Source organism: Petaurus breviceps, unplaced genomic scaffold, assembly GCF_028583685.1.
Source record: "Petaurus breviceps papuanus isolate PSGF00001 unplaced genomic scaffold, PetGlider_PUasm1.0 67, whole genome shotgun sequence".
NCBI classification, from domain to species: Eukaryota; Metazoa; Chordata; class Mammalia; order Diprotodontia; family Petauridae; genus Petaurus; species Petaurus breviceps.
Genome location: NW_027186446.1, coordinates 5420361 through 5437205, shown reverse-complemented (window position 1 = coordinate 5437205; position 16845 = coordinate 5420361). Strand labels below are relative to the sequence as shown.

The following is a 16845-nucleotide window of genomic DNA, read 5'->3' as shown; positions in this document are numbered from 1 at the left end:
CTCAGTTTCGTATTTGACTATTCCCACTATGCACAGTCAGTTGCCAAATCTTGTTTCTACCTTCATAACATCTTATGGGTATGAACCCTTCTCTCCACTCATGTAAGCAACAGGTCTAGTTCAGATACTCATCCCTTCTCACCTGGACTATTGCAGTAGCCTTCTAACTATTGTTTCAGGTGTCTTCCTTTTTACCTTCCAAGGTGATTTTTCTAAAGAGGAGGTCTGAGTATGTCACCCCTCTGATTAATGAGCATTCATGGCTCTCTCTTATGTCTAGGATCAAATATAAAATCCTTTGTTTGGCATTTAAAGCTCTTCATAACCAGGTCCTTTTGTACCTTTTCAACCTCATACCTTAATCTTTTACATGTATTATGTCTTCTAGCTATACTGACCTGTTTGTGGTTCCTTGAACATGATACTTCATCTCTCACCATGCCTTTGACAAGACCATCCAACCCCCAGACCAGGAATACTTTGCCACATATATTATTTTCCTTGATTTCTTTCACAATTCCACTTAAATCTTAACCTTCTACTAGAGGACTTACCTGGGCCCTGGAGCTGCTAATACCTTGCCTTGCAGATTACCTTCATCTGCTCTGTATATGCAATACAGGGTGTCCCAAAAATCTGAGCACAGCTTTAATCTAGTAAAGCTTAAATATGTAAATAATAGCTTAAAACTATGCTATGACTTTTGGGATACCCTGCATATTGTATGTACCTAGTGATTTACATGTTGTCTTCTGCATTAGAATGTATGCTCCGTGAAGGCAGGAACTACTTTTTTGTCTTTGTGTCCCTAGCACTTATTGCAGTGCCTGGTACATAGTAAGCTATTAATAAACACTTGTTAACTGGCTCCCAGAAAGGAGATATTTAAAAAGATAAATTTTTGTTTAGATTTGTTTTTCGATGTAATGTGCTTTTTATATTAAGGATCATTTCTAACCAGTGTAGTTGTTTATATTCATCTTCTAGCACTTAGACTTCTGTAATAGGCACTCAAATATGGTTGTTTCTAAAATTGATAAATATTTTGTGAATAACCCAGATATCTCCTCATTAAGAGCTATTAAGAGTATTTTAGGTTAAGGCTAATATAAATCATAGCTCATGTTTATAAAGAGTTTGTATGTAATAATTATAATTCATATTAATAATAAACTACTCCCAAATAACCCTGTGATGTAGGCTGATATATGCTTCCTTAAGGTTTGTAAACGCTTTTACACATTAGATCTCATTTATTCATCATCATAGCAATCCTGTGAGACAGTTCTTATGATCTTCATTTTACAGATGAGGAACCTGAGATTTGGAGATGTTAAGTGACTTGCCAGGGTCACCCAGCTAGTAAATTTCTGAGGTGGAATTGGAACCCAGGTTTTCCTGACTCCAAGTCCAGCACCCAAGGTGCTTTTTTCACAACCTTATATTGTAGGTAGTATAAATATTATACACATTTAAAAAATTTTATTTCTTTACTTTACAACATTAAGTTCCACAATCTCTTGAGTTCCAATTTTCTACCTCCCACCCGCCCCAACCATCACAGCATGCAATCCAGTATAGGTTCTACATATACCTTCACATTAACATTAGTCAAGTTGTAAAGAAGAATTATAACCATTGGAGTGAACAACAAGAAAGAAGAAATGAAACAAAACACAAAAGAGAGAGAGCAAGTAGTTTGCTTCATCTAGATGTGGATATCCCTTTCCATCATGAGTCTTTTGGAGTTGTCTTATAACCTTGCATTGCTGAGAGAAGCCCAGTCCACCAAACTTAGCCGTCACAGATACGATGTCTTTGTAATTATTATACTCATTTTTGTGGATGAGGAAACTGAGGCTCAGGAAAGCTCAGTGAATTCCCCAAGGTTTCACTAGTAGGGAGTGGGAGAAGCAAGACAAGAATCCAGTTCTTCTCACTACAAGTTCCCATAAAACAAACAGTATGAAGTAACGAGATGTAAGAATGAATAATGCAAAACAAAATATTTTTGTGTTTATGAAGGTGATTAAGACAGAAATAACATCTTCATTCATTTGAATAATTCAGATAATTGCCTTAATTCTCCCCTTTGCTTGTATAAGCATATAGTTTTTAATTCAGATATTGACAAACTTCCAAATTTGATTAGCTTCCTGATGACTGCAGTAGAATAATAAAATAATTTTTTATACATCCAGAGGCTCCTGGTGAACAAATAACCCTAGTATGTTAATTCAAAACTTCTTAAGGCCAGAGATTCAGTCTTAATTACTTTTATTTCCCCAAAGAGCCTTAGGATTAGTCCCTGTTGTAGGTAGTAAGTAATATTTAAATTTAATTGAAAAGATGTTTACTAAAATACACACCAAAGCAATTGTCTGCCATTCATTGATGATCAAGAAGTGAAAAGTAAATGTTCCCTCAAAAAAAGTCTAAGTTATTTCAAAGGGAGTAGTTTTGTATATTATTTAAATCTAGTTTTTAGTTATAGTTACAGTCTGGTAACAAGTTGTTGACCTCCCTTCAAGGCTCACCTCCTAGCTCTAACTGACGGCTTGATGCAGATCCATCCTCTCAGCTCCTCCATTTCTCTCTATACAAATGATGAAAAAGAATTTTATAAAATAAATTAAGGAATATGAGAGGCAGCACTTTGAGCCTTTAGGGAGAAAGGTCTTCTATACATTCATACTAGCAGTATAAAAAATGTTTAGATTTTTTTTTTTGTACAGAGTATTCTTTTTAAGAGAATTTTTCTCCCCTCATCCTCCCATTCCACTTCCATCAATAAAAGCTCTTTTAATGGGTAGAGACTTCAGAATTTTAATTTAATTTTTCTCTCCCAGGCTAAGTACTTGGCAGTTTTGTAGACTTTTGTTTTATGCCATAATAGTTATGATTTCCTTCTCTTAGATTGTAAGCTCCATGAGGGTAGAGACAGTGCCATAGTTAATCTTCATATTTCTCCCAGCACCCAACTCAGTACTTTTAACATAATAAGTATTTAGTAAATGTTCCTTGAAGTTGGAATGGATTTGTTTGTAAGTCAAATTGGAAAGTAATTTTGACTGTTTCAGAGAGAAAAAGGACTTCGAACTATTTCCAGTTTTGTCTACAGATTAGTTTTATTATCTGAGGAAGACCATATATACATGTCTAAAAAGTTTCCCTTATTTCTTTGTCTTGACTGTGGGTGAATTTAGGTCTCTCTGTTACCTTTGATGGAAAAAGAGAAGATTATTTCCCTGATCTAATAAAATGGGCTACTGCAAATGGAGCTTCCACTGATGGCTTTGAACTGGTTAACTTCAAAGAAGAGGGCTTTGGTTTGAGAGCAACAAGAGAGATCAAGGTGAATTTAGGAACTGATGATATGAATATAGCCAGAAATATGAAGTGTTAAATTCCTTCTATTTCAAATTTGCTTGTAAAATGATAGAGAAAACTTCAGTTGTTATGATATCTGGTATGATTATGCCAAAAATAGGAAAATTAGTTTAAAGCTCTCCCTTTTGCAAAGTCACATGTAAAATTATAATGAAAATTCCAATCACAATAACATAAGGAATAAGATGGATTTCAAGAAGTTAACTTTTTTAATGAGGCATATTTAATAATTATTTTTTTTAAAGAATTGCAGATGTTAGGATTTTGTTCAAAATATCAAACCCATCAGGTTTTTTGCTTTTTTCTTATTTTAACAGTACTAACCTTCCAGTATGTACAACTAATCTCATTACTCTTAACAAATATATATTGAGAGCCTACACAAACACTATAGTATAGTGCCCTGCACATAGTAAATACTTAAAACATATATATATATATATTTTTTTTTTTTTTTTGAAGCAATTGGGGTTAAGTAACTTGCTCAGGGTTACATGGCCAGGTGTTTCTGGGTGGGTGTCATCCCGACTCTGGGGCCAGTGCTCTTACTCACTGTGCCATCTGGCTGCCCCCTTAAAATATATTTTAATTAATGAATCAATACAAGATGAGATATTTAGGATGCCTAAGGAAAAAAGAGAAATATGAGATGAGGCAAATAATGGGCAACATGGTAAGAATAGTTAACTTCATTCAGTTAACCAGTTGAAGTTATGGGTAGGATAAATGTATTTTCAGCTCCAATAACAATTCTTTATATTCTATATTCAGCTATAGTAGTAGTAGACCGTACAAACATTATATAGGCCTTATGAAATTATATGTCTCAGCTAATTAGCTAAAGAATTGTTTTTGCTAGAAGTCTCAGGTGGGCCATATTGAACTTGTTGCCTGGGATCTAGTCACATATATAGCTATCCATCCACTTCATAGATACTGAGCAGCAATTTAAGTATGCCACATTATGGAAAGTAGGTATTAGATAGCACATGGTTCCTGTCCTCAAAGATTATATGAGCTAGCTAGGGAGAAACTACACATAAATAAAAGTTAGATAATGTAAGACAACTGAGTAAGATATAAGATAGTATGTGCTTAAGTATCATATGAATAGTACATTATCATTAAATAGTGTTTAAATGTTGTGCCTTAGGCCAATCCCTAATCATAAAAGATAGTCTTTTCCTTCACTGAACTTATGCTTTAACCATGTAGATATGTGTGTTTAAAGGCATACTAAGAACCAGTATATGAGTATCTTAAGCAAAGTAACAAAGTAAAGTAAGGGGGAGTAATAATAATAGCTTACATTTATTATGGCCTTTACTTATTATTCATAGATTCTAGTTATAAAGTATATTATGTACATTAATTTATTTGAATCTCACAATTACTTTGTAAAGTAAATAGTAGAAATTATTTCTACTTTATAGGTGAGGAAATAAGTACAAAGAAATTTGTTGATTTCCCCAGGTTTCCTACCTCCAAAATAAACTGTAATCTCAATGAAAACAGGGAAATTGGATCCTACCTTCCTATTTTTAGTGCCTAGCATAGTGCTTTGCACATAGAAAGTACTCTAAATATTTTAACTGAATTAAAAGTGATTTTGTTTTACTGTTACTTGATATTTTGTACGTTTGTATGTCTATACGAGTACATATACACATGTGTATAATATACATGTATGCATTCAATAGTTAATACACATACATGTATAACTGCATATGAATATGTGTCTGTCTGCATATACGTACGTGTGTGTGTGTGTGTGTGTGTGAAAACCTTTTGTTTCCCCACTTACATGATTTCTAAGTCAGTGTTGGTATAGGAAGATACACTGCTGACTTTAAAATTGTATATATGTGTTGAGATTTAGTTCTAGGTACTGTTATTATGAAGTGTGGACATATATGTGACTTACAACTAAAATTGAATTATATACTATAAAATTATTTGTGATAATGTAGCTTAATTTTCTAATTTCTTTTCTAGGCAGAAGAATTATTTTTATGGGTTCCACGAAAATTGTTAATGACTGTTGAATCTGCTAAAAATTCAGTGTTGGGTGAGAACAATTTTGAATTGTTTAAATGCATTATAGGAAACTACCGATGATGGAATATTAAATATTTGTATGGGTGTGTCTGGGTCATGCTAATTTATTATTGCTAAAGGATAAAATATTCTTTAAACCCATAATAATATTCTTTGTAAAAGTTTACCAGTAGTGTTAGAGACAGTTTGGGACAGTGCATAGGAGTGCCTTGGAGTTAAAGTGACCTGGGTTCCTGTCTGATGTTTCCCATTTGTGTGACCATAGGCAAATAAATCGCTTAACCTCTCAGTGCTCCAAGTTACTTTCTAAGTTGCAGATGAGTTGAAGATCTGTATAAGCGGCAGGAATTTCCTTGCCCAGAGTTCCCTATATAAATAAAAATACAGTATCTGCAACAAAAATAGAAGGAAAAAATTATTGTGTTAAAAGAAATATTCAGTTCATCTTAAGTTTTTCAGTACTTTTTAGGTAATGAATGTTCTAATTGGAACCACTCAATCCTGTTGAATTCATATATATTTTGCTAAAAGTTCTTTAAAAATACATTCAACTTATAAATACATTCAGTTTATAACTGTTAACATCTGGGTTAATTCAGGGGCATTATATTCTCAAGATCGAATACTTCAAGCTATGGGAAATATCACATTGGCATTTCATCTTCTGTGTGAACGAGCAAATCCTAGCTCTTTTTGGCTGCCATACATACAGACCCTCCCCAGCGAATATGATACCCCTCTCTATTTTGAAGAAGATGAAGTTCAGCATCTTCAGTCAACACAGGCTATACACGATGTCTTCAGTCAATATAAAAATACAGCTCGGCAGTATGCTTATTTCTATAAAGTTATTCAGGTGAGTCATTGTTTGATTGTTGAAAATAGTCAAAATTGTTAAAAATTGTTCAGATGGGTGAATGAAAGAAGTTAGTGGTATAAAGAGGAATCTTTTTTAAGAAAGTGAAAAATAAACTTTGTGTTGTTTAAAGAAATTTAAAAAGGACAGTCACTTGTTCACATTTATTTCATAAGCGTCATAAAATATACTCTTATAAGGAATATTATGGCTTATCTGTAATCACTATAAATAGGTAACATTTAACGTCATGGAATTTTTTTGCTAAAAAAACAAATATTGTCAGTAAATTCTCCATCATTTTTTTAAAAGCACAAACACAGAAAAGGGGTTTCTCTGTTTTTTAGGTTCATGAAAAGGCTTTGGGGTTCATTTGAAAGTCTTTGTTACATGTCAGTGGTGAAATTTCTCATTTAGTTTAATAAATGATAATATTTTGTTGTAACCAAATTAAATAATTATATAATGGGATAAATTTTTCTTTAAATTTTAAGTAGTTTTACTGTATGAAAGTATAGGAGAATTCATTAAATGATTAGGAGCATTTGAATTATAGCTGACTGTTCTCTGTGTTTCACTCATCTGCTCCACAATTATCCTAAACTGGCATTTGAAAAAGAACCAAGATCTTTGTTCCTTTATGAGTTAAGAAAAAAGAGAAGGGAAATGCCTTCTCAATTTTATCTTTATTTTCCCTTCCTAAAGCTCTCAAAAGTCAGCTTGTAGGTTTTTATGTCAGTTTGGCTCCAACCTATCTCCCAGCTTTATTTTTCTGTTAGCCTAATGAACTCCAACCAAACTGGTGTTCCTTGAATTTGACATGCCATCTCCTATCTCTGTGTATTTGTAAAAACTATACCACTTAACTAGAATGGTTCTTTTCTCATCTCCATTTCTTGGATTATTTATCTTCCTTCAAGATAGGAAGCCTTCCCCACCATCACCTTGTTAGTTTTCTCTAGTTTTCTGTTCGTTTTCAAATTACCTCATATTTGCTTATGTGTTGGGTTGTCATTTGAGCCAGATCTTTTTCATATGCCTATACTTTCTGTCCCCAATATATTTTTACTGGCTAATGACTTTATATTATTTATAATTTTTCAGATTCATCCTTATTGTCCATTAATTATTACTTTTAATTTAAATCATAGTTTAAACATTCTGTGTATTTATCACAAATACATCAAGAGTTGTTTTCCTTCTATCTACTCCATGCATATGGTTTGTGTATTACCCTAATCAAAATTGATAACTGAGATGGCTTTTCTTAGGGGAAAACATTCAAGTCAAAAGAAGCAAAGTATTTAACTGTTAAATTTGAAACTTGAGTAATTCAGGAAAATCTGTTAGCTTTTTTTAAGACTTGCCAGTTTGATTTTTTAAAACACTAAAAGAAGCAAATAAAATTTGTGGGTTCTGTACTTAAGTATAGTTCTAAAATCACTTATTTTAAACTTTGGTTTTAATGTTAATTAGAAACACTAAAATCAGACTCTTAAAAGTTTTATTTAACTTTAAATTTTCAATCATATTTTTTTTTTGATGGCTAAGCATTATCTACTTCTAGCATCTCTAAAGCTTTTGAAATTCTCTAGTACAACAAATGGAGTGGCATTTCTTTTCAGTAATCTATAACAAAGGTATTTCCAGAAGCATGATAACTTTCACTGAGAGAAATCAGTTCCATTTTCAGATTAGAGATACTGAAACAGTGGCAAATAGACTGAAAATCTACTTGGTGTTTTACTTTTGACATGTCATTTTCATTTGCAAAATTGCTTATTGTATGATTTTTTTTAGTTAAAAGTTAAAATTTACATTTTAAAAAATCCTACAAAATTTTATATCAGTACATCAACAAGAAGTTATTAAGTGCCCACTCTATGTTCTGTGCTAGGGATGTAAATACAAAACATTGCTACAATGACGTTATCATAGACTGCGCCACAATAATAACTAGCACTTATATAGGCTTTAAGGTTTTCGAAGCTCTTTACAGACATGACCTCATTTTATCCTCACAACAACCATAGGAAGTAGGTACTATCGTCATCTCCACTTTACTGATAAGGATCTGAAGAAGACAGAAAGAAGTGACTTGCACAGGGTCGTGCAAGCAGATGTATTGGAGGCCACATTTAAATCCAGGCTTTCCTAACTCTCGGTCCCTTTGCCATAAGAGTGCTTTAAAAGTAGAACCCTAATTATTCTTGTAATAATGACCTTTTAGTGTTTGAATTGATAAATCTTAGAGTTTAAGATGAACTTTCCTTACATCAAATATAAATAGCAGTATAATATATTTCTAGTTGTTGTCTATAATACAGGTATTTTCATACCTCATTAACTTGTTTTAAAAAAATAATGTTTATCATAACCTTTTTTATATCATGGGAATTTTTGGAAATATACTCTCTCACCCCACTCCACTTGGAAATTGTATTCTCTCATGTAACAACAACAACACAACAAAACAGTTAAGCAAAAAATCTAATAAAAAGCATTGCTTGTTTACAACATTCTATCCTTAATAGTCCTCTCCTCTGTGCTAAAAGGAGGGAGATATATTTCCTTAAATCTTATTTAGAACCATTATTAGTTGTTTTTTTTTTTTTTTTAAGCAATGGGAGTTAAGTAACTTGTTCAAGGTTACACCGCCAGTTGTTTTGTGTGGGTGTTAAGTATCTGAGGCCAGAACTGATCCCGGGTCTTCCCGACTCTGGGGCAGCACTCTTACTCACTGCACCACCTAGCCGTCCCACCATTATTAGTTTTAAAAATTATTCTGTGTTTAGATTCCTTTTAGTGATTTTTTTTCCCTTTTACATTGCTATTATGGTCATTGCATACATTGCTTTATAATAAGTCTTCTCTAAATTTCAGTTGTCTGCAAGAATAGTAGAAATTCTTTCACAAAAATTAAAAAGATTTGAAAAACATTTTGTCTGACTTATTTTTTCTATTTTATTTTTATCCTATATTACTAATTATTTTACTATATTAATAAGTATCCTATATTACTAATTATTATTATACCTTTGTATAAAAATCTCTAGTTCTCATCGTTTATTGCTTACTCCATTCAGGTGGTTTTACTTAGATAATATGAAAGAAAAAGTATCTGAAATTATCATTAAACATAAATATTAAATTTTATATAATATAAAATCATTAAACAGGTAATATCTACTATTAGCAAAAAGTCTACTATTTCGTTTCAGATATTACCATGATTGTCATAAATGGGTTTGGTGACCTTGTAAGCTGATTTGTTATTGATCTTTTTTTTTTTATTTGTGGCACAGTACAAACTAGGTAAGCTGAGACTGCTGCTGTTTAGGAGCAGTTTAAGATCTGATATGAACACAGTTGTCATAAGGGATATATGGACAGATGAAGAAACCCAAAAAGGATGAAATACAGTTTTATTGTGTGAGTGAAGAGGAAATCACATATTTAGATTGTGGTGCAGAGAAATGTCCACATATCCAAATTAATCAGGGAATATTTCAGAGGAAAGGAGAACATGAGTACTGGCTAGGAGAGAATTAGGCCAGTTGTGAATGAGATTTAATGAGAGAAGGCCAGAAGTAACGATGAGATCTGTTAGAATTCCTTAAGTGAATATTCCCCAAAAGGGCAAATTAAAGAGATCAGGAAATTGAAGGAGTAGATCATTACTTGAAACATAGGCAAAAATCTTGATTTTTACATTTTTTTTTCTAGTTTAAAATAATTCCCAGTTAGCTTATTTTTTGGTTAGTTCATATTGTTTTAAATACTCTCCCCTGACTTCTGTTTTATAATTTTCACTGCTTGATTTAGCAAAGTATAATTCTTACCTTACAAAGAAAATATAACCACCTAACATTAGCAAAGAAGATACAAGTTAAGTAAACTTAAGTGACTTTTTATAGCAACTTTTCTTTGACTAATATTTTAAGAATGTGTCTGTCATGGTATGGCCAAGAGGTGACTTCAAAGTAGAAGTTAGTTGGAAAATATGAATTAGATGACTGACTTTAAGTCTTAAAATAGATTTATTGTATGTTCATTTTAAATATAGAAGGCAAATTGATGAGGAATAAAAATCTCTTTTAAAAAAATAGGATAAGTCAAAATGAATTTTTTTTTTAAAGCAATTGGGGTTAAGTAACTTGCTCAAGGTTACACGGCCAGTTATTTCTGGGTGTGGTGCTAAGTATCTGAGCCCAGATTTGATCCCCAGGTCATCCCGACACTGGAGCCGGTGCTCTTACTCGCTGAGCTACCTGGCCACCTTGAGTCAAAATGAATTTTAAGAGAATATATAATACTAACTATATTTTGGTACCCAGGTACCCCAAATCATATTCTTCTAACTTCAGCATCCAGCAGTCTCTTCCACAGTGATCCATTTGACTTCTTAGACATCACTGGGATTTAATGGAATGGGACTTGTGCTTGGACTATGATTCTAGAACAGTGTATCTTTTTCAAAAGGAACATATTTGATAGGGATGGGGATTGTAGTCTCATACATATTAATAAGACACTTTGGTGAGGAAATCCAGTCCCAGAGTAGGGGAAATATAGTATATTGTATTTGGATGAGAATCTATAAAAGGAGGAAAAGAAAAAGCAGTGTTTTCTGGAGGATAAAACGGTAGTAATATTCAGATCACCTAGAAAGGAGAAATCTATAGAGTTTGGAAATCAGATTATAAACTTGGCATGGAAACACAATCTTGAAGCTATCTAGACATCTGTTGGAATTCTCTTTGTTCACACCCTCATTTTTCCTTTTCTCTATCCCTCTCCTTCTTAAAAGCAGAGCAACTGATGCATTTGTGACTTGCTTTAATGATAATCGTATCCCTCAAAAGGTAGAGGAAGTAATAAGGGGAACTGCAATTCTGGACCGGATTCTGATTTACAAGGAGGAACTGGTTCCTGAAGTAGAAATTTCCGGAACCGTGGCGGCAAGGGCAAGTGACCAATTCCCTCAGAGTTCATGGTAGAAGAGAGGAAGGCTGGGCATGATCTGTCTTGACATGCACCCTAGATTTTGGAGAGAGCAGATTTCAGACAATACAAGGAAAGTACAGGTAGAATCTAAAGGCCTGATATTTTTGAGAGGAAAGACCTCACAAGATAGGAAACTTTCAAGAATGAAATTCTGAAGACTCAAGAAATGGATTCCATTGAAAGGAAAGTCAGTGCTGCCTAAAGAGACTGATGAGTATGCCCAAGAAACTCACTGACCAACTGATTTTTAAAGACATATGTAGAAGATGGAAGCAAGAGGAGGTAACAGGATGAATACAGAAAACAACTACAGTCATGCAAGAATAACATCAGCAGCACTAAAGCTCCACATGAGCTGCACCTGGCAATAAGTGCTTAGGACATGATTTTTTGTTTGTTTGTGATGGTTCAGGCAAAAGGAAGATGAGAGAAATGGTAGGACCACTGCTCATGGTGGATAGGATGATGATAATGGATGATAGTGAAAAAGCTGAACTACTCAACTCTTATATTGCTTCTGTTTTCTCTTAAAAGGAGAATGATCTTTGGACTGGGGAGGAAAGAACAAAAATGGTTTTCAAGGAGTAGAAACCCAAGATCAATGAGGAGATGGTAAGACAGCCTCTAGCTGCCCTCAAGTTCAAGTCACTAGCTCTAAATGAACTACATCCTAGGGTTCTAAAAAATGAGAGATAAGATTGCTGAGCTGCTGTCAGTGATCTTTTAAAGATATTAGAAAATGGGGAAAATACCACAGGATTGAAGGCAAATGTGTCCAAGTTTGAAAAAAAAGGGAATGGGACAGACTAACTATAAATCAATGAATGTGACTTCTTTGATACTTCAAGACAAAGTTAAGTTGAAGAAGTCAAACTCACTGCCCTATTATAGTTTGAAGATTCTGGAAGTCTTCCTCTGATACTTTATCATAGGATAGAGGTAACCCTGAGTTCCAGAAGATTATGTCAAGAGTATACGGGTTCTTGCAAGTTCTGCCATTCTGGAAAGGCTTAAGGTGTTGGTCCTTATTATAAATTGTCTACTTGCCAACGACCAGTCTAGCTAACTATAAAGAGGCTTATTACTAGTAAAATGGCCACAAGGTGATGAATTCTTTGTTCGTGGCCATATACAAGTTTGCTTTCTATTCCTTGCAAAATTTTAGAACACATTTTTAAAGAAGTTTTATTGTTGCCTTTTTTTATATCACAGTCAAATATTTCCTCTTTAACATCTCTCTTTCTCTCTCTCACCCAGAGTCACTTGCCTTTCCCAATGCTGTCTTAAGAGGAAGGAGTATTCCATATCAGTTTTCTAGGATGAAAATTTGTGCTTATAGTTCCTTAGACAGAAATCAGTTTCTTTTTAGTATTCTCAGAGACCTTAATGTTTGTCATTGTGTATTTTTATTAGAACATGTTATTAGAGAGCCATAGACTTACATCTGGAAGAGACCTTAGAGATCATCTAGTCCAACATTCTTTGATGGTTTTTGAGTTCTTGGAGAGGCTTAAGTAATCACTAAAATCCAGCATGGGGTCATCAGGAACAGTCATACCTATCAGAGCCAACTCATTTTCCTTTTGAATAAGGTTGCTAGACTGGTAGCTCAGAGAATGCTCTGGATTCGGTTTTCCTAAATTTTAGCAAAGCATTTTAAAAATTCTCTGCTGTTTTCCTTGTGGAAAAGAGTCACAAGTAACTTGGAGAAAAAGCACAAAAAATATGTATTGTTCATTTCAGTATTATCCCTAGTCCTAGACTCTGATTTTTAGTTTCCAAAGGGAAAATAGTGTGGTGGTAAGCCCAAATGAATTAAAATTACTCAGGGCAGGTTTTTAATGCATTTTTTGCAGAACTGGCAGTCTGTTTTTGCATATATATCTATGTAACTGTTTTCCCTACAATACTGTATGTGCTCACAAGGTGAGCATTTATTTGTGCAGATTGCTTTCCAAGACTTCTCCTTTTATGTTTTGGGTTTTTTTTTTTTTGGAGGGCAGGTCAGTTGGGGTTAAGTGACTTACCTAAGGTCACACAACTAGTAAGTGTTAAGTGTCTGAGACTAGATTTGAACTCAGGTCCTCCTGACTCCAGGATCAGTGCTCTATTCACTGTACCACCTAGCTGCCCCTGACTTCTCCTTTTAAATACATATTTTGATATGATTCATGAGGAGGGAAATTAAATTGTTTTGGATAATAAGAAACTTTACACTCAATGAATTTTTAGACCGAAATCACAGAGTTGTGTGAGGGAGCTGCGATCATTTAGTCTAATCTGTATTTTTCTAAAAATCCATTCTTATAGTGTCAACAAGTGACCATATGACCTCACCTTAAAAAACTTTAGTGAGAGGGAGCCTATTACCTTCCAAAAGAACTCTTTCCACTTTTGTACATTTCTGATTTTTTGGAAGTTTTTCCTTACATCATATCAATATCTACTTTTCTCTTCTTTTTCTGTCCCTCCCCTCCTATCCAGGAAATCCCTTTTCTGAATTGTAGCCCTTCAGTTAGATGAAGACAATTATCATGTTCCACTTAAATATTTTCTCTTTAATGCTAAATATCACTAGTTCCTTTAGTCAGTTCTCATATGGCATGGTCACCAGTCCTCTCACCATTCAAATTATTTACTTGCAATAGAGGTCCTTCCTAAAATGTGATGCCCAGAACTGAAATGGACCCAGATTTGGCCAGACCCAGGCAGATTCAGTGGAATTACTACCTCTACTACCTCTTTCATTCTGAACATTTAGTTTAGTCTTCTATGATAATAATGTCATTTGCTTATAAAGTTCCTGCTTCTTTTACTTCAACTAGTTCTTTCTTTTAAATAGTGACCTTGACTAAGACACTTCATTTCTTTTCCCTGTGTTCCCTCATCTGTAAAATGAAAGGGTTGGCCTAGATTGTCTTTAAGATTTAATTAATTCAGCAATCACTTATTAAGCTGCTGCTAATGTGACAGACACTGTATTAGCAGCTGTACCTTTTGAATGTTGAAATTATCATAGCCTGGGACTTAGAACTTGGAGCCTGTAAGGGGAGATAGCAACATATCAGATTTTCTGCTTTCAGTTGGATTGGACTTGTAACAGATCTCTAGGTAATTGAGTCCTTTATCACTCTGATGGTTTGTTTCTGTGTCAGTTTTGTAATTCATACTAGGCAAGTATTGTCCATATTCTCTGTCTAATTAGATACAACTACATTGATATTATTGGGCTAATTAGGGTAGGACCCTGGCTTTACAGCCTCAAGAATAAGGTTAGTGCTGGAGGGAGGACATGGCAATGTTGTTTGGGTAGACATTCCCTTGGAGGCCCTGCGTCTGCTCATAGCCACATTTAAGAATAGTTTGTCTTACAAATGCTTTTCTGTTAGGAGGAGGATTTGTCATACTCCTTACTACTGTTATCCTAGACCATACTTGGATTACTATATACTTCAGTGAATCACAGAAGACTGATCATCAATGTAGAATTTTATATTATTAAACCTATCAATTAATTTTATTTGCTGTATATTTTATTAATGCTCTTTTTTGACATAATATTTACCATTAATTCTCTCCTCTCAGCAGAACCCTCCCTTGTAACAATAAGTACCATGTTTCCCCGATAATAGGACACTGTCTTATTATTTTTTTGGACAGAAAAACACCAGAGGGCTTATTTTCAGGGGAGGGCTTATTTTAATGAACATTGACAGCAATTTTAATAAACAGGTAAATGTGAACAAAAAAATGTACCTTTATTCAATAAGCAAATCACTGGGGAAGAACAGGTTGACGCGCTCACTGCTGCAGCTCTGATTGGATGCAGCTAGGAGCACGGGCGTGCATTTCACCCGGGGGGGCAGGGGGCGGCGCGGTGCATACAGAGGGTACCGTAATGTAGCGTGTAGCGCAGGGGATCACCTTCACTACAGTAGCAATCTCAATAGGGCTTATTTTCGGGGGAGGGCTTATTTTAGAGGAATCTTACACAGTAAGGGGAGGGCTTATTTTTGGGATAGGTCTTATTATTGGGGAAACACGGTACGATCAAGCCAAAAAATTGAAAATAGGGGTTATGTTTGAAAATATATGCCTTATACCATACCTTTCTGAGTAAGAGATTAGGACTATACTTCATCGGTCCTTTGAAATTACAGTTAGGCACTTCCTTGAGCAGACTTATTCAGATTTTCAGTGTTGTTTTCTTTACATCTTCAATTCGTTTTAATAAGCATTTACTGAATACCCACTCAGGAAATATGTATTTAGCATCATACTGAAAATTCTGTGGGAGGTACAAAGTACAATGATATTGCTGCTTCCAAAGAACTTATAATCTTATTGAGAAAACAGGGTGCATACAAAATACAGAATAATGCAAAAGTATACATGTGTCCAAAAGTTAGTTTTTGGCAAAAGTCAGGAACAAAAGATATCAGTATGGTATAGATCTTGAAATATTGATGGAATTTTGATACCTGGAGAGTCAGAGTGGGAAGAAAGTTAAACACTGAAACTATGAACTGAAGATGGATATAGAAAGAGCCTGATAAATAAATATTGAGGGGGGAAAGAGACCTATGTTAGATTAGTGGTTGTGAGACTGGAGAAGGAAAGGCATTAGGAATTTTGAAGGAATTTATAGAGTATCATAGCAAATATGATATTTCATGCTTCTGTAGAAGAGATTCTGAAATGGCTTAAAGGTCTTTTTTGTTTTGTTTTTTAGTGAAAAAAGTGAATTCATGATATTCTAGGTACTACAGCTTTTATAAATGATCTAACTTTGATGGACAATTGTCCAGCCTCATATATGTTATCACTTATCTCATTTTCTTTGTTCCTATTCTCATATTTTTCCTGTGCTTGGAAATTCCCTTAATTGCAAAATTATGATGCATATAATTTAGTTCCCCTATAAATCCCCTTAAAACTGCATAGCCTATGATCTCCTTTAATTTGGACATGACTTCCTAAAAAAAAAGTTAGTATGTGGTATCATTTCATCAGTAGATATGTCCTTTTTTTTCTCAGATTTTATCTGGATATCTCAGGCTATTCATACTTGTAGTTCTTTAAACAAAGACTATATGTCCATCAGTAGGTATATTGTGGAATGGATCTCCTTTAAGTGCAGTCTGGACTAGATTGCCTTTGAAGTTAATTCTAATGCCATTAGTCTGTGGTTTACACAAAGATGGTGGTTAGGGAATAATTTGGAAATAACAGAGAGCAGTATGCTAGCCCATCCCATCTACTTCCTCCCTCTGTGCCTTTGCCCATTCTTCATGTTTTTCCTTATCTTTCCTTTTTGGAATTATCTTCCAGTCCCAGTTCAAGTGCCACCTCCTATAAGGAGTCTTTCCTAATCTCCTAGTTGTTATTACTCTTTCTCCTCCCTTGAAATGTTTTTGCATTCACTTTGTTGATGGTTTATACTTACTTAAAGATGTGCATGTTGTTTTCTCCCAAAAGAATCCCAGAAGGTCAGAAACTATTTCCTTTTAGTCTTATTTCCAGTGACTAGGGAT

At 34.1% G+C, this 16845-nt stretch overlaps 2 protein-coding genes across 4 annotated transcripts in view; one reads left to right on the top strand and one right to left on the bottom strand.

Annotated features, from left to right (window-relative positions):
* LOC138173928 (cyclin-K) overlaps positions 1-16845 on the bottom strand; it is a 269034-nt gene that overhangs the window by 86681 nt on the left and 165508 nt on the right. The window lies entirely within an intron of this gene.
* Positions 1-16845, top strand: part of LOC138173927 (actin-histidine N-methyltransferase) — a 137134-nt gene that overhangs the window by 47923 nt on the left and 72366 nt on the right. For all 3 annotated transcript variants that reach the window (XM_069103978.1, XM_069103977.1, XM_069103979.1), the window contains 3 exons: positions 3207-3355; positions 5386-5458; positions 6048-6304. In XM_069103978.1, coding sequence (XP_068960079.1) covers positions 3207-3355; positions 5386-5458; positions 6048-6304 — 479 coding nt within the window. The remainder of the gene's footprint in view (positions 1-3206; positions 3356-5385; positions 5459-6047; positions 6305-16845) is intronic.